The 27,158-nt window shown below is 32.3% G+C and overlaps 1 protein-coding gene across 2 annotated transcripts in view; it reads right to left on the bottom strand.

Moving 5' to 3' along the window:
• The window catches only part of LOC111044295 (palmitoyltransferase ZDHHC5-B), a 71,073-nt gene extending 45,010 nt beyond the window's left edge, over nt 1–26,063 (bottom strand). For both annotated transcript variants that reach the window (XM_039436417.1, XM_039436418.1), the window contains exons 1-2: nt 25,698–26,063; nt 6,723–6,841 (exon numbers count right to left, since the gene is read on the bottom strand). In XM_039436417.1, the coding sequence (XP_039292351.1) occupies nt 6,723–6,841; nt 25,698–25,786 (208 nt within the window). In that variant the 5' untranslated portion in view covers nt 25,787–26,063. The remainder of the gene's footprint in view (nt 1–6,722; nt 6,842–25,697) is intronic.
• Between the last annotated feature and the right edge of the window lie 1,095 nt (nt 26,064–27,158).

Raw genomic sequence — 27,158 nt, 5'->3', positions numbered from 1 at the left:
AGAAGAAAAAGATGATGAAGAACAAGAAGAAGACAGAAGTAGGAGAAAGAGGAGGAGGAGGAGGAGGAGGAGGAAGAGAAGAAGACAGGAGGAGAAAAAGTAAAAGGAGACAGGAGGAGAAAAACAAGAGAGAAGATGACAGGGGGAGGAAAAAAGGAAGAAGTGAAGAAGAAGATAGGGGGAGGAGAAAAAGAAGAAATGAAGAAGAAGACAAGGAGAGGAGAAAAAGAGGAAGAGAAAAAGGAGAAGGAGACAAGAGGAAAAGAGAAGAAGACAGGAGGAGAAGAAGAAATTTAACGTTTGAACCAATTCAATAACAATATTAGAAAAGAACACTTATAAAACAAAGTTTGACTAAAGTGGGTGATAAGTCGAAAAATCAAAAGAATAATATGAGATGAAACCTGATAATAAGAGCGTCTGAAAAGACAAATGTAACTATATTACATAACTTGTTGAAACAATAAGTAGAAAACAATAAGACATGTACACAGCTATTTTCATGCAAATCAAGTCACGCAAATGCTAAATTTGTTAGAAGATTCCACAATGTACGAGCATACTATTCTCTTATTCTCTCTTTCAAAAAACTAATTTTGAACCACAGAACTTGAATATACCACAGAATGGCTCATGACTGACGGCAAAGTTTAGGTTGATAAAAATTCATAGGCATAAGAAAATTACGATTCAGTAGCGAATGCCGTATTGTTACAATTTGATGTTCAATTGAAACATATCATTAATACAAATTACAAATAAATATTCTTCAATGATATGAGCCATATTTTGTAATAAATTATAGTAGAATGCAATCAAAATATCGAATTATTGAATTGTAATGTAGATGGAGCTTTGTAAGAATAAAACAATACAATTGGAACTACTTAAATTCCAAATGAACTGAAAAATCAACGTTATAGATTCATTTGAATAAAAATAGAATATTAATGCTATTCTCAAAAGACTTTTAAAGAATTGATTGATTGATTGAGTACTTTATTCATGTAGATTGCAATATATACTGGCTTATACACTTATATACAATAGCTTACAATAAGCAAAATTATAGATGAATTTACATAATATAGACTAAGAAAATAATTATTGAACTGTATATGATATGAAAAAGTAATTTGTAATATAATAACTATAGATAAATTATTCAACGAATTTTACAACGTATAATTTTTCAATTAATGTGGAATAATGGGCCATATGAATAAAGTTGAGCATTTGCTTATACTTCTAAAATATGGAGCATTTGCTTCATTTTCTATGAATAAACGTGAGCAAAACCTTTTGCTCATGCTCATCAAAAAAATAGTTTGAGCATTTGCTCAAAAGTAAAAGCTTTTGCTCAAAATTGTATGAATAAACTAGAGCATTTGCTCAACTTTTGAAGCAAATGCTTCAAAAAAGGTGAGTCTAGTCTAGAGCAGCTTATCACCTTTTGCTCATAGTAAAATGGCTCAACTAATTCATATCAGGAAGAGGAAACTATACCAGATACGATCACAACCAATAGTTGAGAACTATAAAACTCTTTTTAGATTCAACCATTATTCCTACAAAAGAATAAATACAAAAGATAGCTACCTGTTATAAAGATAGCCATCACAAAATAGGAAATAGGTATTTAAGAAGATGAAAGTGTAGACGCTTATAAGAAGGCTATTGATATTATAAGAATATGCTGAAGATTATTATAGAGATGACATTTTTTCACGCTATTATTTCAAAATTCTAAACTCAACAAACCTAAAACTATATTCATAAATAGAAAACAAGAGCAGACGACGCAAACACAAGCGGTGCACCCTATTTGCATATTTAGCGCTTCCGTGAGCTATAAAAACAAACTAAGGATACAAAAGCGAATCAGCTGATGAAAAATCTATAAAATACGTGAGCATTTGCTCCAGAGTTCAGGAGCATAAGGTAAGAGTAAAAGGTGAAGCTTATTCATATAAAAATGAGCAAATTCTTTTGCTTCTACCTTTTGCTCATGAGCAAAACCTTATGCTCCATGCTCTTGCTCATGAGCATTTGCTCTGGTTTTATTCATATGGGCCATTGTGTCTACAAAAAGTGAACAATAATTTTCTCTCAAAAGAGAGAGAGAGACAGACGGACATAGAGAAAGAGTATGACAAAAATAAAAATCTCAAGAATCATGATCGGGAGACAAAATTATCAAAGCAATCATTTTTACATAACAATGGTAGACACAACGGAGACATGAGTGTTGTTAACTACTCAATGTTTACAAAATAGGAGGTCAAACTACTCGACCAGAGGTCGTCCATTGTAAACATCAATCATAATAATTATATCCCATTATTTAATTGAACTACAGCCAAAAATATTTCGGACTCAATCTTTCTAAAGGTGCGTACAGATTTACGCGCCGCGAACATGAGCAATTCACTTTTAATCAGCTGATGCCAAGCTTTTTATATCTGTATCTTACCGTTTCTGTAAAAATACAGTTATAATCAGCTGATTAAAAGTGAATTTCTCATGTTCGCGGCGCGTATATCTGTACGCACCTTAAAGAAAACTTACCTACAGAAAAAAATTAAAATAGACTATGTTCCCTAATTTCAAGTTATCAAGAGATAAAACATTGAAATATAGTCATCGAGAGTATATACTTTCTTTTTGGAATAAAATAATAATAAAGAAAAACCAGTAGTGGCCTACTGAAATAGATATATTTTCAAATTTGCTCATCAAAACATGAGATATAGCATCCAGACTAGAACTGTACTGGAGTGTGTCATATTTAAATTAATTCTGCCGACTCTAGAGAGAAAAAACTGAAAGTTATCCAGGATGTGTCAGGAAATGTTCGAAATAGAAAATGGGTTGCTTAATGTAGCGTAGAAAAGAATATTAGAAGAGACTGTCTCACTTGACCAATGAGCAGTTTTGGTTTTGGCACTCTAGTGATACAGTCTTAACTACTGAATCTTACATACTACAAACTATGTTATACGGAGAGTTTTATATAGAATAAAACACATAAAACTAAAGTCTGTATAAACAAAACACTCTCACTACTACTGAAAAATACAGACGTCTTTACTACTGAATCTTACATACAACAAACTATGTTATACGGAGAGTTTTATATAGAATATTAACACATAAAACTAAAGCCTGTATAAACAAAACACTCTCACTACTACTGAAAATACTGAAAAATACAGACAATAATAATTATTTTAGTATACGGAAAGTTTCATATAGAATACAAACATATATAACTATATAGAACACACTCTCACAGCTACTATGAGGTCCACGTTATAATGGCAGTGTTTGATTAGCAATGGTATTGCTATCCTTGTCTATCATTCAACAAAGCGGATAGCGCTATCTCGTTCTCGCTTTGCTCTGTTGCCAGATCGTGTTTCAACAATGTAGAATTGATAAATAACAAAATATTCCATCTCAATTGTAAAAACTCATTATGAAATTATTGAAAAATAAAATCTCTTGCTTAATAAAGTATGATGTGGAGAATGTGGAGGAGGAGAATGTGTTTGATTAGCAATGGTATCGCTATCCTTGTCTATCATTCAACAAAACGGATAGCGCTATCTCTTTCTCTCTTTGCTCTGTTGCCAGATCGTCTTTCAACAATGTAGAATTAATAAATAACAAAATATTTCATCTTAATTGTAAAAATTCATTATGAAATTATTGAAAAATAAAATCTCTTGCTTAATAAAGTATGATGTGGAGAATGTGGAGGAGGAGAATGTGTTTGCTTAGCAATGGTATTGCTATCCTTGTCTATCATTCAACAAATTGCATAGCGCTATCTCGTTCTCGCTTTGCTCTGTTGCCAGATCGTCTTTCAACAATGTAGAATTAATAAATAAAAAAATATTTCATCTTAATTGTAAAAGTTCATCATGAAATTATTGAAAAATAAAATCTCTTGCTTAATAAAGTATGATGTGGAGAATGTGTTTGATTAGCAATGGTATTGCTATCATTGTCTATCATTCAACAAAGCGGATAGCGCTATCTCTTTCTCGCTTTGCTCTGTTGCCAGATCGTCTTTTAACAAAGTAGAATTCATAATTAATTAACTTAATTATGAAAATTCATTATGAAATTATAGAAAAATATAACTTCTTGCTTAATAAAATATAATTGATTATTTTAAACGAGAATGAAATAGTTATTTGTGCAACTAGTGCGCAAAGTGACAGTTTGCTGCACCGAAAGAAACGTTTACGCACGAGCCGTAGGCGAGGGCGGAATGGTTTCTTGAGTGCAGCAGAGGAACTTTGCGCACGTATTTCACATTAAGTTTTTCCTACAGTTACCATTGAATATGAAAAGTGGGTAATTATGGGTAAAATTGCCTGAAATCCATCAAATGTTTTTCTGTGTAATTTTATTATTGATAAAAACCTTAATCCTAAAATCCTCGTTGTCCTTGGTTATAATATATAATAGTAATAATTAGCGCGTTGTGCTTCGTTGCACCTCTGCTCACTATAGCAGCCACAGCAGTCACTGTTACCAACTTCATTTTGATTTTGCTGCACTGGTGCTCCATATAACTTACTAAGTATTTTGCGTTGCCATGTTGCAAATCTGGAGTGCAGAAAAATTTTTCCCGCACTAGAGCGGAAAAGTGATTCTTTGCGTTCTGTAATCAGTGCAGCAATGGCCACTTTTCAACGTAACTGTGGGAAAAGTTAATATTACATCAATAAGCCTGTATCAACTACCGTCTATAGAAGGCATTGACAAGACAGAGGTTAGGCAACGTTGTTCTCCTATCTTTCTCCACTGCCATTATAACGTGGACCTCACTATAACTGTCAGCATTCATTGAATTGGAAGCAATGATACCTATTAAAAATAATTCTGAAAGTTTGAAAAGAATTTCACTATAGGTTCATTTATGATTGAATGGCCGAAGCTAGAGCTATGTGTCATTGAATTATTCTAGTGTAGAAAAACTACTGCGACAGAGGTTCGGCAACGTTGTTCTCCTATCTTTCTCCACTGCCATTATAACGTGGACCTCACTATATATATTCTAGTATATGCATATATATGCTAGTATATACTTAGTTGAAGGAAATGCCATTATAACGTGGACCTCACTATATATATTCTAGTATATGCATATATTTATATGCTAGTATATACTTAGTTGAAGGAAAGTAAAATATGTCTAAGGTTCTATATGGCTTCATCTTGAGAGTCCATTGATTTTTTCTACTTACTGTGTTAAATAGTTCAAGAATAAGAACATTGACCTACTAATCATTAACTTGCTATCATATTTATCATTCATGGAGTAATTTGCGATAAAATTTATATTAATTTACAGTGTTATTAGACAAACAGTGTTCATAATATACTATTGAATATGAAAATTGTTAAAAATATCTTGGAAAAACTGTTGAAATATTAACACCACTGTTTTTAGAATACGCATATTCTACATTCATTGGAGCTAACAATATAATGAGAAGGATAACTTGAAGAAGTTTCTTAATTTATCAAACTACGTACCTATGTACGGTAATTACATTTTTACTTTCCTTTCCCTATTACCATAGGTAAGGAAAGTATTGCTTTCCGAAAAAATTAAGGTACCCAAATTTCTAAATTTCTATACGTTTCAAGGTCCCCTGAGTCCAAAAAAATGGTTTTTGGGTATTGGTCTGTATGTGTGTGTCTGTATGAGTGTATGTGTGTGTCTGTATGAGTGTATATGTGCGTCTGTGTACACGATATCTCATCTCTCAATTAACGTAATGACTTGAAATTTGGAACTTAACGTCCTTACACTATAAGAATCCGACACGAACAATTTCGATCAAATGCGATTCAAGATTGCGGATAAAATGGCAATAATGTTGTCAAAAACAGGGGGTTTCGCGATTTTCTAGAAAACAGCTCCAACGATTTTGATAAAAATGTATACCTAAAATAGTCATCGATAAGCTCTATCAACTGCCATAAGTCCAATATCTGTAAACATTTCAGGAGCTCCCTCACATATCAATGGACATTGATAGGTCCAAAGCTCCGCCAATTTATGTAGATGCATAACAATATAATTATTATCTATAGTTATTATATTACAAATTGCTTTTTCATATCATATACAGTTCAATAATTATTTTCTTAGTCTATATTATGTAAATTCATCTATAATTTTGCTGTATTGTAAGCTATTGTATATAAGTGTATAAGCCAGTATATATTGTAATCTACATAAATAAAGTACTCAATCAATCACATCTATGCAAAGTTTGATTTTGGATTCCCAATTATCAGGCTTCAGATACAATTTAAACGAAAAAAATCAAGTGGAAAAGATTAAGCATGAAAATCTCTACAATTAATGTTCAGTAACATTTTCACCTAACATTGAAAATAAGCTTGAAATTCGAGAAAATGTGATTATTCAATTACAAACTGATTGCAACTGTTGATTCTATTAAATCATTCACTATGAAGAGATAGCAGACCTCGTGTGTTTCCAGCGTTATTGTCCTGTCACCAGCTGGCTCAGATCTTCGAAATTTGAATAGTAGTAGACTTGAGATGCGCGTCAACACTAGCGTCAGGTGATCAATTTTAATAACGGCAAGGGAAGTTGTGTGAGTGCGCCAAACCAGTTTTTTTCATGAGTTTTTCATGTTTGTATTTTGAAAGAAATATTTTTAACTGACCTTTCGGGATCACTCCTGGATCCATAAAAGTTGCCAACGTGAAATTCGCTAAAACAAAGAAGGTGATGACGCCTTCCAGTGCCGGAACCCATGGATGTGGATTAATATAATATTGACATCTGAAAAATACGAAAAAATAAAATTTTTAGAGTCAAATAAGAATTAAAATTTACTCGTTACTATTCCTAAACGTACAATAAACTAAAATACAGATTTGGTCGAATACGAGTAAACTGAAATTAAGACACAAATATATTGTCAAATTCTATAGTTATATTTTTATTCCATTATGGAACGGTTCTACAACATTGACAGTTACTCAGTCGAATATTTCAAGTAAACTGAAATCACAAATCGCTTACCCAAACCTCAAAAGTGTTGCTACTAAGAACATCATCGCACATTTTAATAAGCCTTTTTATATGTATATCAAATAAATGAATGAATATCTTTTACTGTTTTGTACAATACAACACTTTATGAATAAATGAATATAAAACTTGGTAGTTTCGCTTATCCAAACCTCAAAAGTCTTTCTATTAAGATAAACATCGCATTACTGTTTTGTATAATAGACCGGGCGCAAATGTCATGAATAAGGCACTCCGTGGTCATTTTTGAGTAACAGTCGTGGAAGATGTCTCAATTTCTTCGTTAGGTCTAGCATAATAAGGATCGTGATGATGATAAGTCAACTATTTATAAAACAAAAATTGTAGAGGAAGATTTTAAAAATATTTTCGTCTAAAAAAACGGTTGAATATCTTGAACGGTTATTGAAATACAAGCGATATAGCAAAACCCTGGAAATTTTGGCGGCCATCTTGTTTCCGAGGTGTTTGCCAGTGATTTCGACTCATCATCATCACGATCCTTATTAAGCTAGACCTAACGAAGAAATTGAGACATCTTCCACGTCTGTTACTCAAAAATGTCCACGGAATGACATTTGCGCCCGGACTATAATACAAAACTTGATGAATGAATTAATATAAAACTTGGATGTTTCAAGATTAAAGTCCATGTTATACATATAAATTATAAAAGGAAAATAAATTAGTTTGTTCATTCACACTTGAAAATGACTAGAAAGTTGAATAAAATTGTAGAAAATAAAAATAAATGTTAAAAGGGTAATTCGCATCTAATTGTCTTTTTTCTGTAGTACTACTTTTGAATATAAATTAAAATATAAATCTGAGTACCCTTTTTAAATTATTTCGTCACGACATAATGGTATTAATAGCCGAAACATGTCGTGACGGAATAATTTAAAAAAGGATACTAAGATTTATATTTTTATTTAAAAAGGGTAGTTTGATTTTCATTTTTTTTTGTAATATTAGTAGCCTTGAACAAGAAAGAGACAATAATTCTATGTTATAATTTGGCATTTCTAAAACCACTTTCACACTTTAAACATCCAATCTAATACTATTATCTAACACACTCCAACAATTTCCCCAAAAACATTCCAACAAGAAACAAAAACCTTCATTTTCGACCTTTGTAGGAAACAGAAAGTCAAAACATTAAGAAAAACTGCACAACTACAGTTTAGTTTATAAAGATCAGTGAGTCAATTACTGCGCAGACTAACTACTGCAATTATAGCAAACTTTCCATCAATTAAGTACCGGCAGATGAAAGAATAATTTCTCAACCTTTAACAAGAGCATATTTTTCGCATGAAGGAGCTGAGTAGCCAATTGAGAAGTAGGTGAATGGGAGAGGAGTATGCAAGGTTAGTAAATATTGTATACTATACTATATATTATCTGTATACTATACCATATACTATCTGTATACTATATATTCTATCCTATGTACTGTACTATGCTCGAAGAGTATGTAGGGCTAATAAATGAGATCGTTGTCTATGTAAATATTAGCTGAGCAACTTTAGTGGGTGAAAAAAACAACGGTTAGACACCAAGTACCAAAGTAGTTTGCTCTGAGACGAGCCTCTATAAAATGAGCATTAACCTATCAAGTCAGTGTTGTTCTATGACCTCAAGGTCAAATAGAAGCAAAGGTCGGCGCTGAAAAAAGTGGTCAATTTGAGCGACAAACAATTGTGAGAAGTCGGCAACAGCGTAACCGATTTTTTACGAATGAAAAACATTCATCGCAACAGGATAGTGAAAAAGTAGCGGCTCTATTTCAATCGTATCCTGCGATTCAACTGCCAGATCCTGGGAAAATAAGTCAGGTTAACTTATCCAAGAATCAGGTGTCATTGATGATTTCAATTGTTTTAATTCACATTTATGTGAATCCAGTCAAATACTGCGGCCTCTGCTTCAAGAATACTGGAGACAAAATTTGATAACTAACTAAATGAATTGTTATTTTCCTGAAGTTGGAAAAGTGCTGAAATATATTGTGATTTTTTTAAATTTTTCATTCATTTAAATAATTTTTAAAAGTTGGTTGTTTTTAAAAGAGGTCAAATGAGGTTTTTCGATGAAAGGTACTATTCTCATTTAATTTTATGTGTTATTATCGAGCTCAAAATTTAAGTGGTTTTATTCTTTATTTTGTGAATTTAGAGTTTGTTTCATGGTTTACGAAAGTTTTATTATCAATCCATTCAAATTTAAAATTGTTTGTTTTATTCTACTTTATATTTTCAGTTTTTGATTTGGTGTAGAAATTAAAATAGACATATCCTATGTATAATATTTGGACAATATGAAACTAAATTGGGAAATTGAAGAAGTTTTGGGCAATAGCCTGTTTTTTTCATTTGCGATCGTTGTATTGTTTTTGATAACCTAATAAATAATAAATAAATAACTATCTAAATTTATATAAATTCTCCGAGGAAATCAAATTGAATTTTCTAATATTGTGATTATGTAATTATTGTAATTATGTATTTATGTTGTTATTATTATAATTATTATAACTAGGTCTATATCTGTGTTTTTACAGAAACGGTAAGATACGGATATAAAAAGCTTGGCATCAGCTGATTAAAAGTGAATTGCTCATGTTCGCGGCGCGTAAATCTATACGCACTTAAGATACATAATTTTCGAGTTATATGCGAGAAACCAAAAAATGGTACCTTTGAACCACCCCCACCCCCTCAGCATAGGTGGTAGGGGTGGGGAACTTTTGATATGCTTACCTCCTTACTACAGAACTGCGGGGTCAAAAATTGTCTTCCAAACATTTCCCTCTATGACCTTTCTTTGACTGGACTAATAATGATTTTTCATAATATTGATGACATATTTTGTTAGGCCTAATTAATTATTAATTCTACATCGTTAAAAGACGATCTGGCAACGGAGCAAAGCGAGAAAGAGAAGTGTCTAGATTACAAACTTTAGAGGTCTAAACTCTAAATTTCTTTACTAGCACTCTACATAATTTCAATTCTGTTCCTATCTGAGCACACGCCTCTCCTTGTTCCAGATTACAATACAGACATCAGATTTTACCTAGTACCTAGTACCTAGTAGAATGTCTAATCAGCCAAAATTATTCCGAGAGAATGAGCGAGTACTATATCCATGTATTCTACTTCCGTTTTCGTGACTAAAATAATTAGACTCCCCTTATAAGGATATCAATTCTTACTCGAAAATAATGACTGCCGTTCAAATATTTGTGTTTAATTCTGTTGATTCGTTCTTTTCAACCCTATCTTGATTCGCTTTCTATGCCTAATCAGTCATAATGCTTGGTCGTAGCTCTACATACTTTGCACACTTGACAGCCAATAATCAATCTTTCTCTTGTTTCCTTTTACCCTCTCCTTCTCTGGTTCTCCTTCTCCCTCTTTCTATTGATATTTTCCCCTCATAAGTTACACACGCACTCACACCTCAGTCTGTGTCTATGATATTCTGTTACAAAAGGTGTTCTCTTGACTTGACAACTTGTCTAGCCCTTTCACCAGGTTAAGTCCTTCCTCTTCAAGACCTGTTGTTTATAGAGAAAAAGTTGCTCGTGCGCAGTGTAGGTTTTATTTGAATTTTATCAGATAAGATCGAATGGTTGGAGCTGGGGATGGGATTTAGTAGGGGTTTGTGATTTAGAGGGTTTTGTGGTGGTGGGGGTGGAGGTATAGTCCCTTGTCTTTGATCGTTGATAAGAGTTTGTTGCCTCCTTTTCAAGTCTATAAATTTCGATTCAATAAAACAATGCTTTATATAGGTCAGGAAATATCAAGGGGCTGCTAAATTTCAGCTGCGTATTCTCATATTTTATGAATCGTGGGTTTTTTTTTTCATTGAATTGAAAGAAAATCTCAAGTTGGGGACATTTTGAAGATGTTTAGATCAGATTTGAAACCTTTCTCTACATCGATTAGGTTGGCATTTTTTAGATAATTACTATTTTTGTTTCGTCTAAAGTTCTCATCCTAACTAGAGCTATTTGTTAATATTAATCTAATAAGTATAGAATTTAATTTTACAACAATTCAGTAAGATACCTACTTACGCTGTAAATTACCTACAGTAATTTATTATGCTGTATAGTATCAGTACTATCAGTACTGTTGTAAAATCTGACAAAGCATTTATTGTAACGGTTCCACTTGTTACTCGTTCCACTACTACGTAGACATCATGTCATCATTTTGTCCGTCTGCGCTGTCCGGTGACGTCACAGTCACGGTTCTACGGCACTGCTTTAATCAAGTTGATTTCCTATATCATTCACATTATTCATCAGGTTATTTGCCGTTGCAATTTTAATATTTGTACTATTCAATTTTTTTGGAATTTATTTTGTCTTTAGGCATCTTACTTTCTAGATATTTGCTACTTTTTCACCAAACGTTTGTAAACGTTTCACATACGTGGCTGACATTTCTGCCTTCCCTTTTTGTTGCTAGTGCCTTTAGCTAGCTTCTTGTTCTTTCAATGGAGTCTAGTCGGTGTGTGCATATCTCGCGCCCAGTCTAAACTTTTCATCCAAATTCATCTGATCTACGGAACGTTTTTTAAAAGTGAATTATTCTTCAAATTAATTCGTTTATTCTATTCTTCAATTGTGATTCAACTATTCATCGATTTCTTCACATATTTACTCTGATAAACTTTGTCAAAATTGCAACCTTGTGTGGGCATTTATCGCTATTTATCTGATCCACGGAACGTTTTTAAAGTGAATTATTCTTCAAATTAATTCGTTTATTCTATTCTTCAATTGTGATTCAACTATTCATCGATTTCTTCACATATTTACTCTGATAAACTTTGTCAAAATTGCAACCTCGTGTGGGCATTTATCGCTATTTATCTGATCCACGGAACGTTTTTAAAGTGAATTATTCTTCAAATTAATTCGTTTATTCTATTCTTCAATTGTGATTCAATTATTCATCAATTTCTTCGCATATTTACACTGATAAACTTTGTCAAGTTCACAACCTCGTGTGGGCTTCAATTGCCATTCTTCTAACAATTGGCTTCACCTCGTGTAACTCAAACTTTCAAGTTCATCATCTCTACCGTTTGGAAATCAATCTAAAAATTCCACAACTTGAAGGTCGGATTATTCGTTTGGAATTCTACATGCTCTTGCTTACATTTCCACTGGGGGATTTGCCTGCTGTGGTGGACGCTTCCATTCTTGTCATCGCATGGCCAGATCACATCGTCGCTTGCTGATGTCCTGTTCCGTTGGGTATTGCGGATTCATTGCCTGTCTGCCTGGCTGCATCTCCTCTTCAAGTTTTATTCAGGTTACGTAAATCGTTCTATTCAATTTTCATTTACGTATTTATTACATAATTGGTTTGTTGATGTCTATCTTGACATTCAATTCACTGAGGCCACCGACACCTATTAATTGATCTATTGATGTCTATCTTGACATTCAATTCACTGAGGCCACTGACGCCTATTAATGGTTTTATTGATGTCTATCTTGACATTCAATTCACTGAGGCCACCGACGCCTATTAATTGTTCAATTGATGTCTAACTTGACATTTAATTTACTGAAGGCCTATGCCGCCTATATTTTAATGTATTCTATTTGTTGAGCACTATCTACAGCTCATTGTCATTTGTTATTATTCCTTTTGTACTATTGATGTCTATCTTGACATTCAATTCACTGAGGCCACTGACGCCTATTAATTGTTCAATTGATGTCTAACTTGACATTTAATTTACTGAAGGCCTATGCCGCCTATATTTTAATGTATTCTATTTGTTGAGCACTATCTACAGCTCATTGTCATTTGTTATTATTCCTTTTGTACTATTGATGTATGTCTTGACATTCAATTCACTGAGGCCACTGACGCCTATTAATTGTTCAATTGATGTCTAACTTGACATTTAATTTACTGAAGGCCTATGCCGCCTATATTTCAATGTATTCTATTTGTTGAGCACTATCTACAGCTTATTGTCATTTATTATTATTCCTTTTGTAGATCATTAAGATTGAACTTTGCAGCAATAACTTTTCATTATAGCACTCAATTTATATTCGCAATTCAGGTATCATTAATATTACCTTTTCAATTATTGTCGGCTTCAATGGTCATTAATGTCATTGACCTAATCTCATTTAAATTTTGTATTTCTCTAACGTTTTTTATCACATGGTAATTATCCCAAGATTTCTCAACTCAATCTACTTGCAATTGTTTTTGTATGTGGCCATCTGCCTATTATTATTTTATTATTATTAAATCTTATCTTGTTGACTCATTTAGTCTTTTATTGGCGTACTTACCACACTTCAAGCTTTCAGTATTTTTATGCACAGAATTCAAAGATTTATTTGTAGATATTAATACCAACTATCATTCACAGTCCACTGCCCTGACCTTGGATTCTGTCAACTGTACTGTACTACACTGTTACGTCCAGTCTTGACGCGTTTCTAGGAACTGGGTCCCATTTTCAGCGTAAAAAGGAGTACATCTTAAACTTCATAATTTGTGCGTTCAGACTAATTTACCATAAAAAACACGTTTGCCTCTATTTTTTTCAATTTTTCTCTTATAAATTTTTAAAAATCGATGAAAAAAATCTATGCTGATTATGAACTTATAGAGCATTGAATTCTCTTCAATTTGATGTATAATTTCACACTTTTACGTTTTTACCTACACCTTTTGCAGCAGCTTTAGTGTTGATTGTGAAATCTCCATTTTTGCAACAATAGACCAATTGTCAAAGGAATTTGGAGGGAATGTTTTAAAAACAATTTTCGACTTTGAAGCTTTGTTAAGACTAGTTAGGAGAAGAACATATCAAAAGTCCCCATTCCTAACTCATGTGCTAAGGGGATGAGGGTGATTTAAATGTTGCATTTTTCAGTGTATTGTGTTTCAGTGTGCTCTAGTAGACAAGTCTGGGCTTTATCTTTAAACAAATTTAAACCCCAACTTCAGTTGACCTCACGTTGTGAGTGCTCTAACACATTCCAAAAACAGGGTTCCTATTCTCTCCTCTCACTTTCCCCTACCTACATCAGTATTGTTCATGCATGCTCAACATGCTCCAGTGAACAAAATACTCGGTCGGCTCCAACACGGTAAGGTGATCCATTTTTACACGTTGTAAAAACTGCGTGGCCCCTTTTTTGCCATGTCCTCGACGCAACGCAGGGAAACTGCTTGCTTTCAGTAGTAAGTTTGAATAATTAATTGAAACTGGAACTTCAGAGCCAATATTGTTCCTAGATTGAGTTGAGAAAAGTTGGGTTTTCTAATAAAAAGTTGGACAGACTCTTTCATTTTCGAGATCATTGATATGGAATTTTCTAATAGAAAGTTGGTCACGCTCTTTCATTTTCAAGATCATTGATGTGGAATCCTCCTACAATTTTTATTTTTTGTTAGTTATTCTAAAACATCAAATCGATGATCGAGATTTTTTACTCCTGAATCAAGTAAGAGATAACTAAAGTATTTTTCTTATGACGTTGGTGCTATCTTAATATTATATAGGCTACTCAGAATTAGTATCGAGTCCGTTAGTAACTTTTTGTAAGAGGTAACTGAAATATTACTTTCCTTGTCCTATTATTCAAATAACCATTACTACCATGGTCAAGAAAAGAATTGCTTTGCAAAAAAGGTACCATAGAATTATAGGTAAGAAAAGTATTGCTTTCCAAAACAAATCTAATGTACCCCAATTTCAAGTTTTCTTTTGAAAAGTTGTACGTTTCAAGGTCCCCTGAGACCAAAAACATGATTTTTTATCCTTGGAACCATTCATGCTATCTAAATAGTGTAATGCAGGATTAGTTGACCGAGCGAAGTGAGGTCTAAGATTCAAGTCGACGGTTTGGCATTTTTCTTAATGTTCAAATGTTTGAAGGTTTATATGTTGCGCATTTACGGCGAAACGCGGTAATAGATTTTCATGAAATTTGACAAGTATGTTCCTTTTTTAATTGCGCGTCGACGTATATACAAGGTTTTTGGAAATTTCGCATTTCAAGGATAATATAAAAGGAAAAAGGAGCCTCCTTCATACGCCAATATTAGAGTAAAAATCAGACTATAGAATTATTCATCATAAATCAGCTGACAAGTGATTACACAGATGTGTGGAGAAGCCAGTCTATTGCTGTATTTCCATAAGGTCTATAGTTTTAATCAGGTACTTGTGGATGAGAATACTGCGTGAGGTCTACTGTTCACAGAACTACTAGTAGTATAGTAGTAGCTTATTTATTCAATTCAATTCCATTTATTGTTAATTAGAATATTCAAGACATATTATAAACTCTTTATAATATGACATATCATTAAAAATATAAACAAATAAACATTATTACTAATACATATACTTGAACAAAATAAAATATGAAATCTAGGCATCACCAGCAAAAAGAAATTCTTCTCAATACTATTTACTATAGTATCATACTGTACTACGCAAACCCCATTTTTAAACCCTCAGTTACTACAATAAATTGATCTACATTTGGCAGGACTGTGTACAAACTTAATAACAAATCTATCAATATCTTGTCTGGTCTATTTACGTGTGTTCTTATAAAGATGTCGTCTGTGATGACTCAAGTCAAACCGAGTCCAAAGGATTCTCCAGTGTGTAAACACAAGCTCGAGTTACCAACTCCAACATGCTATTTTTGTTCTTCCTAATGTTTCGATTCAACCAAATAGAAGGCTCCAAAGGATGGCAACTCCCCTAATTGGCGTCTAGATAGAGAGATAGAATTAGAGAAAGGTAGAGAGAGAGAGAGAGAGAGAGAGAGAGAGAGAGAGAGAGAGAGAGAGAGAGAGAGAGAGAGAGAGAGAGATAAAGGAAGAAAGAATCACTTTTAATTTATCTTTACCTTTCCATTTGAATTAGAAACTTAATGTTATGAACTGTTGATGGAAGGAGTCATGAGACGTTGCAATATTTTAATTGACAGTGAACACAAAATGATAATTCATTTGAAATAAAATACTCTTGCTACGGTATTTTCTTGGCTAAGCAATATATCATTAACGAATGGTGTAGCTCAATCTAAGAAAGTCAGATTCTAAGGCCTGGTTGCACATAAGTATGTTAAATTTTAATAATGATTAAATGCCATGAGAACCAATCAAGGAAGACTTTTTTGAAAAAAAGGCTTCTCTGATTGGTTCTCGTGACATTTAATCATGATTTAAATTTAACAAGCTTTTGTGCAACAAGGCCTAAAAGTATATTAAGTAGCTGGGAGGAATCATGAGTATACTCTTCTATTTACAAACATAAGTAAATAAACAATAATTGAGGCGGTATACTGAAAAAGGGCACATAGAGCAAATATTGTGTTTTTGAGAAAATCGCATTTAAGTTTTTAGTTTGGACGGATCAATGTATTTTATGATTGAATTAAACATTCTGTTAGTACCAAAACAAATTTCATTATATTGATATCATGTTTATCGAGAATGATACATGATTATATTTCTAATTTCAGTAAATATGTTTGAAAAGTTGCTTGTAAGTGCCCTTTTTCCAAAGACAAATTTATTCTGTACAAATTTGAGTTTGATCAACTAGAAAACACATGTTATTCAATGCTCAATACTGTATTTCTCTTAAATTAATAATTTATATACATATAAAAAAGGTTTCAATCATTTTATTAAACTATATATGTTGAAAAAAATCAAAATTGAAATATGCATAGCAGGTTACATAGGTTTGAAATTCACAGTATTGAAGCTTTCAGAGCACAGCAAGGAACGAAAAGCAAATTTATCTTTATAATAACTTATTTAATGAACTTAATAGTGAACTTATTTGACTTTGATGAAGGTTTTGACAGAAACATAGGAAGCAATAGTCTCACTGACCACCAAATCCCTTCTTAAAAAAGCTTTTTATAAACAGTTGTACCAACATCAGTTTTCAAAATTTTGTTTGAGATTTTCAGGTTATATGCAGAACAAGATGGCCAATCTAATAAAGCAATCTCCGGAAAAAGGGCACATAGAACTACATACCGCCTCAATTAATCGAAGAAAAATACTTCGAATATGAAAAACAAATAGTTTTCCAACTTTGAAATCCGTCATTATTTCAATTATTTTGTATTTAACTAGTTATTTAAATCAAGACGCCTCTTTACTCTTTACTCTATTTTTAAGTTATTTTTTTACTTGTGAATACAATTATTAGGGCCTACAATAATCTATAATGAAGTTATTAATAAACATAACCTATTTTTGGACAATTTCTATCCAAATTTGGGAAAGGAACAGTTTTGGGCTTTAAGCCTGTTGTTCCTTCCCCAATCATTCATTGTTGAGAATTATATTGTATCTATCAATGTATAAATAAATAATAATAGATACCTCATAATCTGAAAGAGGAAAACTAAGCTTAGCTTGTACTATTCCTCTATCAAATTTTACTGGTAATGGTTCATTACAGAAATCGTCAATGATAAAGTCCAAAATATTACGTGTAATACAGTATTTTATAGTAGAGGTAAAGTATTCAAGTTAGATAGTACATAAACAAATACGTACATTGGTCAATTCGTAACATTGATCCAGTGACGTAATGTAATGAGAAATGTAACCAAAATGTAATGGAAAATTAAAAGAGATGATAAGCACTAATATCACAATTCATAGGGCTTAATACGTAAATATGATAAATCGAACAATCTATGACATCTGATGAGTAATTAACAAAGCAGAATGACGGGAACATTTGGGGCAGTAATTATCTAATTACTTAGGGATATAATTAGTTTATCTTAAAATTGAACCCATTCTGTACAAAATGCATGTAACGACGTCATGTGTGGATTTACGAGAATTCTTACGTATTTTAGTGAACGTAATAAATATATCATAGCTAGATGAGGTTGAAGATTAATATAATAGTAGAGATTCTTCATTGCAAATTTGCCCAAATTGACATTGTTTTGGTGAGATAATTAGGAGACAATGGAAAGCATTATCGACTATTTACAAACATTATTGTCTTTGTCGTACACATTGAACTTTAGTAACCTAGTAAGAGAAACGCTGATAACAGGCAATTAATTGATGGCCGGTTTTTAGAGTTTGAGTGTACACTAATCATGCGTCTACCAATTGAATCCTGCAGATCAATGCTAATACTATAGAGAAACAATAGCATAAGTAGATATCCCATGGTATAGAGCGTTTATGTCGCAACTTTTACTGTTATCTCAAGCTGATAGTCCAGGTAGTTCTTCCCTGTGAAGCTTTATGACGCTAGTAGTCTCTCATATTGTGCCGTTCATACATTCTCACCCCAACAAAACAGTAAAAATAGACAATAATCGACAGTAATCGGCTTGAGATAACAGTAAAAGTTGCGATATAAACACCCTATACCATGGGATATCTACTTAAGCTATTGTATCTCTATGCTAATACCTATCTATGAGTACGAAAATCTGGCATTCCATGTAAAATGGTTTTTTGTGAGTCATTAAAATGGGACTTCTAGTCCCATTGAATATATAGGCCTACAATAGCGTATTAATAAGAAGCGTATATAATAATTAAGATCTTCTTCTTAGCCCATCTCTTTTATTAAAATATTTTAATATGCGAGTTTAGAGATCTTTGGGTTCTAATAAGATTGACGACATTGTAAAAGGTTTAAATGATAACTCCTGTTCTAAACAAAGACTTGTTCCATATTAGAGCAGTAATTTTAAGGGGAATGTATTGCAGAATGTACACTTTCTGAAAATTAAATAAATTCGAATAATAATAATAATTGGCAAATTAATTAAGCTGCCTAAAAATGAAGTTCCCAACATTGAAAACTATACTAGGGAACTACCACTTGCTTCATTCAAGAAAAGATTGGAGAATCTCCTTTAGAGAATCCCATTTATTCCTTTTTTGAGTTCATTCATCTGCCCGTGCTAGATTATTTTTAGACTTAGGAATTGTTGTCATTTCTCTTGTATTGCTTTTATTGATTCTCATAGTGCTTTATATCCTCAAATTCATATTTCTATAATGATTGTTATTTTTTTCTTGATGTTTATTGACCTCTTGTTATATTTATTGACGTTTCCTATTGCATTGTATATTGCCTTAATGGAATAAAAGTATTCTTATTTCTTATTCTTATTTTTCTTACTATAGGAGCTGTTTAATATAAATAAATATTCTTCTTCTTCTTCGATGGCCCTACATCCCAAATCGAACCCTGGCCTCCTCAGTCCTGCCTCTCCAACCATATCGATCCCTTGCCGCCGCCCTCCAATTTCTCACATAAAGTACATCTCTTGCATCCTTTTTTAATATAAAAATATATCCTTATTAATTTGATTAGAATGGTGAAGTTTTGACAAAAATGTCAACGGTGTATCATCAACAACGGATTCCGTCATTTTATAGTAGGCTATAGTATAAGACATTTTTCAACTACAACTTGACGTTGTAAAGAAAGACATGAGAAATATACTAAAATATACAAATAAAGAAAGTAAACAAGACAACAGAAAAATAATTGACTGAACGCAGTGAGGTCTATGTTTTAACTCGGATTTTCTTCTCGTCGGTATGTATGTAACACATTTACGGCCAAACGCGTTGATAGAATTCAATGAGATTTGGCAGGAATATTCCTTTTTTAACTGCGCGTCGATGTATATCAGCTGACAAGTGGATTATTCATTGCATGCATTACACAGATGTCTGGAGAAGCCGGTGAACAGCTGACACCAGATACTTGTGGATGAGAAAACTGCGTGAGGTCTACTGTTCACAGAACTACTTGCAATTTATAAGTGAAATAAATGAAAATAGAAGGTTCACTACTCGAAGAAAGGAAAGCGACGAAAAAATGAGTGAGACGAAGTAACAAAAATGTAACGAAATGGGATCTTTTGAAAAGTTATCAAGTACGTACTTTATTCAGCTTTAGTGTTTACAAGTTTGTGTTTTTTGAATGGTTCCAAATTTTCTTAAATAACTCAATATTATTCGTTACAAGTGGCAATTGAGTGGAATATTTCTAATTAATTTATTAATTCAAGCCATCTAAATTCAAAATTTATAGTTTTAATGTTTATTTTGGACTAAAATTCTATAAAAATTGTACCGTGAAATTCTAACCTTATCTTGGACTTTGTCACCCAAAAATTTAGAAGAAAAATAGCACAAGGACTACCTTATTATTTCATCTTTCAATGTTATTACATTAGTGTCATTTGCATTGTAAATGAATAAAATAAATTAGATGTTTTGTTTATATTAAATGGAAAATAAACATAGTACAGATTCTACTTTCGGAATTATTTTAGAAGAATTTGTTGGGACATGAATTTTCTATCCAATTTGACGTAATCAAAATAAAAAATTATCACATTTTACACTAACAAGTACCTATCACATTTACATCTGTTACATTTTCGATTGGACCAATATCTTGAAGAATTAGCTACACTGAGCTTAAACAAGACATTGTTAGAGCTTAGAGCTTAGAAGCCCCCAAGAGAAGCCACACAAATTGGTAATTGGGCAATGATGAAGAGAAGTGGGTGAATGTAATAATTAGACTTCTATAGCAGTGGTTACGTTCTTCTATTTCAAATAGCCGATCTCAGCTTTCTAATTGGTTGCCAAGCAACGCTATAGATAAGAAAGGACGCTTTCTTAGCCAAGGCACACAATATGTACTTGAATGATATACTAGAATAGTATTCTGGTATCACCAGAAACTATTTTTAGCATCAGGAGAACGGTACTCGTTGTAGTTATTAAACTAATGAACTAAATTCATTGATAGGCTATCACAAATTATTTATTTAATAGTATTGAGAAGTCGGTCAAATAATACAAATAAGATTGGGATGACAGAATTATTATTATTATTACCATTCACACGTAATAATAATATCGAGTGACCTGGCTGGGTCAGGTCTGGTGTCAGAGTTTTCAGGTCACAACTGATCAATTTCAGGGCCTCTTAAATGACCTAACGACTGCTTTTTTCAGGCAGCCGGGACCGACAGATTAACGTGTACATGAAACTGACAAACAAGAAATAAATTCATTCTTCTGATTGTATCCTATTGTACACATTAGGATAAAACTGAATGAACTCAATTAATTTTTATATGGGTAATGCTAATAGATTTTGTTTGAAATAACAAACATTTTGTTAAGATTATTGTTTAGATTATTTAATTTTGTTTATTTTGTAAATAGATTTTGTTTGAAATAACTTTTGTTTGAATAAAATTTACGATATTTATTTATCACGGCTATTATTATTATAGTAACCTTCAAGGCATGAACGGTTTCAGGTGATTACCCCTTTCTCAATTGTCAAAATAAATTCTTAAATTATGAAAAATATATAAAAGAATTCTGAATGAACTTATATAAGACAAATCTTGAGGGGTTGGATTATTTATTGACAAGTTTTTTATTGAAAGACTTGATAATGTCTTAAACCTTGTCTAAGACAAGGTTAAGGATAAGTTAGGTTTAACTTATCCTTGTTCAAGTTAAACCCCGGAGTTTAACTTAAGGGGTTGGATCATTTATAGACAAGTTTTTTTATTTTAGGATCTTTTTAGGATCTCACAAACTTCATTGACGAATATAGTGAGCTCTGAGCTGTAAATACATAACGTACCCACATAAATTATTTGAACAATCAGTAAATATTCCTCTACTGAAAAGAGGAAAACATGAACATATTATGCATTCTGGCATCGCAACAAAAAATGATCGCTCAATTTCAAAACAATTGATAGTGATTCATCAATCTCTATCAATGTGGAAAATGAATCATCATTGATTGAACTTTAAAATGGCAATTCGCAATGATATTGCGCAAGTCATCAATCTTCACTCTCCTAGCAGACATTGATTGATTAATTGAAATTAATTGCAACAAATATTTGGCGTTCCATGTGCACCAGCAGTAACTATCTTCCAAAAATAAATTGGAAAATGTTCTATAGTATATTCAAATGTTCTTTGGTCCTGCATCTAACAATTTTTTTCAATTATTGGTAGAAATTGACATTGTCTGTGAACGGACTATTGTAATATTAAATTATAAGGAATAATATTTACTGTGATTAGATTATAGAAATCAATTTTAATTTTTCAAATAAATTTGTTCCCAGAATGTTACCTAAAAAAATAAGACTAAGGTTCAACTTACACTTACGCGACTCAGGTCGAGAAGAGACTCGACTAGTCGATAGCATGTGTTTTCAAATGGTGACGTCGCGGAAACTCAAATGGTGCACGTCGCGGTAACTTATACGTTGCGGAGACTAGAATGTCACCATTTGGAAACACATGCTATCGACTAGTCGAGTCTCTTCTCGACCTGAGTCGCGTAAGTGTGAGTTGAGCCTTACAATTTCAAATAAAATATCCAAGGAGAATCTCTACAAGATTACAGGTCTGTTTTGAATTGAAATTAATTTCACGTTAACATAGTGTATAAATCGGTCCCTCTAGTGTGGTCACCCTTTTAACGTGAGTAATAAGTGCACTCATTACTTGTATACCTCTCAACTTATCTAAGCGATAAGATAGCAGACTACCACGGGGCATACCATTTATTATTCGAATACCATTTAAAATTAGCCTACTATCATTACAATTATTAATAACATTCTTGGAAAACTTTACCGTTATCAGACATGCTATACAATTGGCCACAATCGAGATTTTAATACAAGGATGTTACTGCTAAAAAATAAACACGATCATGACAGAAAAATGACTTAAAACTCGTTATTACAGGTTTATTGGAAACGAGGGAGAGAGAGTGAGTCAGAGAGAACTGTTAACCAGGATGATGATGATAATGTATTGAAACTTATTTAAAATGTAAACTAATGAATTATGCAACAATTTCGTATGCAAAATAAGCAACCTTATCTTGTCAGACAAGATAAAAATGTCAATGTTATGATCATGCGGTTTATTATAATGGGAATTCATTGTCATAAACAATAAAGCCGTCAAGCAAATTTTCTGCTTCATGTGCACTATTAATACCGTATTTAATAATGGCATGAGATGTTGTGGTATTTCTCCATAATTGAAAGAATAAGAAGTTGATATTGTCAATACCTGGTTCTCTAATATGAATTAATTTTCGAATATAGTGGTATTGACAATATCAACGTATTATTCTTTCAATTATTAATATTTAAATTGAAAAGGTAGATTTTATAACAGGAATCTGAAACGTATTATGTTTTGTTTGATGAAAATTGTTCGGTCTGGCTTAAAATTACATTTTAATGGAAATAAAATAAAGCACAGCGCTTGGTCATCGCATTATCTTCAAAGAAACGCCTTCTTTTAAATAAAGACTTGAACAAGGTAAAGTGAAATAGGGTAGAATAACAATAAATATTTTGGGAAGAATTGAAAGAGAAAAAAATTTGAATTATAAATAAAAGTTTTCATAATCAAAAATCTAGAAATGTATTGCGTACCATTTACTATTTAATTTCTTGTCTAACGATATTGGACCGGTAGTAACACAGCGAACTTTTCTCTGACTGGTTGACCACGAGTTAGCCCAACATCCCCTATCACGTTCCAACTCAAAACAAATCTACGTCTAGGATCTAATACAGTATATGTCTTATGCCATATCAGAAAATATCTAAGGCCTATACAGACGTCTTACACACTGAATTTGATTCGCGCGTTTTCAGGAAATGCATGGCTACTTATGGGGAGCGTCTATTTTGCTCTTATATTTCGTCTATAATTTATCCTATAAGAGACAATGCATCCGACCAACGAGTTGAAAAAATTCAGCGCGTCTGAGACGCTCGTAAATTTTGGGTCTAAAACTAAATTACTTTGCTGTTCTTCAATAGTTTTAAATCATAAGGTAAGATTTTCTTAAGAAACAAGGTGAGATTATAGCTGTTGTCAATGAGGTAAGTTGCCTAATTAGTGACCTGATTAATAAAGTAATGTTGTACAATTCAAACTGAATAGTATATACTACAATATTTTTTGTTGGAATAAACAACCTATTTCACAATTAGATTTAAAATATTACAATTATTATTCATAATTATTGCTTGTTGTCACATAATAGGACTAATAATTGTGTTGGAATGGGATTATTTAATTCACGATAATGTTGAGAGAAAAAATGTAGGGGTACATATTGAAAATCGATTTCAAAATCATGGACTAATCGCACACAATATAAAACATTTTTGCTATAGACAAAACTAAATTTCAACTACCTACCTATACTTCTAATCGGTTTTTATAAGACAATGCACTATTATTATTATTATTATTATTGTCATTTGTTACGTGAAGCCACATATCTGAGCAGAGCTCAAGTGGCATGTAACATGTCATGAACATTTTTCTATGCAAAGTGTATGCATCTGCATAAACTCAAAGTATGAAGGCACCACAACATTCCTCCATGGTATAGGGACACGCTTCCACAAGTATATTAGTAATTGAAGACAAGAAAAGCCTATGAATACCACATAACCGTATTCTTTCAGGTAGACAATTGAAGAGCTTCAGTCCCGAATAATATGGTCCTTTTTCCAAAAGTGTCAGTCTGTGAGCAGGGTACTGATATACAGCTGAACTCTTTGCTCTTGTGCTATAGCCATGGCAAACTACATTTCCTACTACTAAATTATAAACATTGATTACTGCTGTTTATTACTATTTGCCAATTTTGTGATGCAAATATTTTTGACCGTTTTTAATTTTTACATTTGTTACAACACTTTGTGTTTCATGACAATAAAGGATTATTACAAGATTGATTGATACATATTTACAAAATTTATGTAATTCTTTAGTCAAAGAATAACTTTAAAATCTTATTAAAAGCTATCAGAAATCTAGCATAATCATAAAACTAGAAAGATCAATTTTTTAGTTTTCATTAGAAATACCTGTCATAATTATTGTTTTAAACATTGAACGTTTTATGATATTCATTAATAACAGCTCATAATTATTAGGCTCTGTTACATACTAGTGCGTATCAATATATAACTGCGGAGATGGAATAAATAATAATTCTTGGAAGAACTCGAGAACCATAGTTCCAGTAGCCAGGTATCGGAATACGGCAATCAATGCTAATTAGCTTTTGTAGGAACAAGATGTATGTAAGCCTACCAGAATTAAAAACTTCTGCAATTAATTCATCCCAAATAATGAAATGAAAAGCTTCCAACACTACAACTCTAATACATGATAATTATTATCCCTTGACAGATCAGCAAGTGGGGTCAAACTTTGGGACAACAAAACAAAAAACAAACCCGTACATAACCTAGTAGATAGCAATCGCTCAAGTAAGTAGAATTTTCAATGAAAACTTTATTGGTGAAATGCATAAAATGCATTGAGAATAAAATAACAAAACATATAGACCTGAAACAATAAATGTGAATAAAAATAGATGAAATGAGCAAACTTGATGCTTCTACTCTACACCACTTGAATACGTATACGGAGTGTATAATATACTTAAATGTACTTACGGGAAACAATAGAATAAAGCTGTCGTGCCTAGCAATAAAATCCAAGCAAACGTAGCTGGTATATATCTTGTCTTCAAATTACATGGCATCCTGTGAATTAAGTAGGTCTAACCCGCAGGCGGAAAACTAAAATGTCCTGTTCCAAGTTAACATGGCCGCACCTCCTAATTTGAAGATTAATTATCATCAACAGAACGTCCAGCACACATTAATACTATAACTCACGACCTCCATTTGAAACTGATTTTAATTCCATTGAAATTATCTCTGAACCCAAATAATTGCAATAAATAATGTCAACGTGATTCATCGTAAATACACTACATACTCCAATCTCTTCTGCTAGTACGGCTACCTAGAATTGGACTGACATTTCCAACGCCATCTAGATCATTCCAATTTCATATGGAATTAATTTCGCAAAAATGCAAATCTGTAGCCATGTTGGGAAATTCTATTATTTAAATTGAAAAATAATACAAAATTTGATAAGAAATCAAGTTGCATTAGCTTACCAACTTTTTACTCAAAACAGTATTATGATATTGGAATATTCAGACCTCTTCTCAAGTTAGCCTGTCTTGACACTACAATGATGGAAGAATCGAAATTGCTCAAATTGATAGGAAACAACCATCAGTTCTTCGAAGAGTATATTCTAAGCTACTTGATTTATTTTCATAGATTACTACTACTTTTGACTATGGATACGTATCTATAATCAAAGCTACTACTTATTGAATGGGTAGTTAATTATTTAGTCTAAAAATGAATATTGATATAATTAAAAATGTTCTAGTACCACAAACCTTGGTATTACACTCGATCACTATATTTGTTTCTTAAATAGAATTTGCTGATCTTTGTCTTATTTTTGTACAGTATATATTACGATGTGACTGTGACGACTATCAACGTTTATTGTTATATTTTAGAATTTTTTTATTGAGTTGTTGACTATGTCAACAATTTCAACATTTTTGTTAAAGTGTTCTGCCCAATAAATGAATCTTGAATTCTTCCCCAGCGGTATCCAAGCCGGTGTCCCAAGTGAAACCTATATTGTATGGTTTTGTTCCTCTGTGGTGTGAAGAACCTTTTTGGTAGTCACCCCATAATTCAATCACTACCGGCCGGCCAAAATACATAATTAAATTTGATCAAATTTTGATCACGCTTACATTGTCGAATAGAGATTGTTAGCAATCTTAATTTTTGTTTTCAAAGATGTGACAGGATTTTATGGGTATTATTTCCTTCTTATGAACGACAAGCCAGCATAGCAAGCAGCTTTGCAACTTCAGGCTATTGATTATTTATCAGCTTTATGTGACAAAATTAAACTAAACTTAAATTATCACAGCACCTGGTCGTGGGTGCGATTCCTTTTCCATTTAGAAATATATTGTATCAACCATGATACCCTTCTTCCATATAAAGCTGCGTACACATATACGCGCT

Source organism: Nilaparvata lugens, chromosome 10, assembly GCF_014356525.2.
Source record: "Nilaparvata lugens isolate BPH chromosome 10, ASM1435652v1, whole genome shotgun sequence".
Taxonomy (NCBI): Eukaryota; Metazoa; Arthropoda; class Insecta; order Hemiptera; family Delphacidae; genus Nilaparvata; species Nilaparvata lugens.
This window is presented reverse-complemented; position numbering and strand designations above follow the sequence as displayed.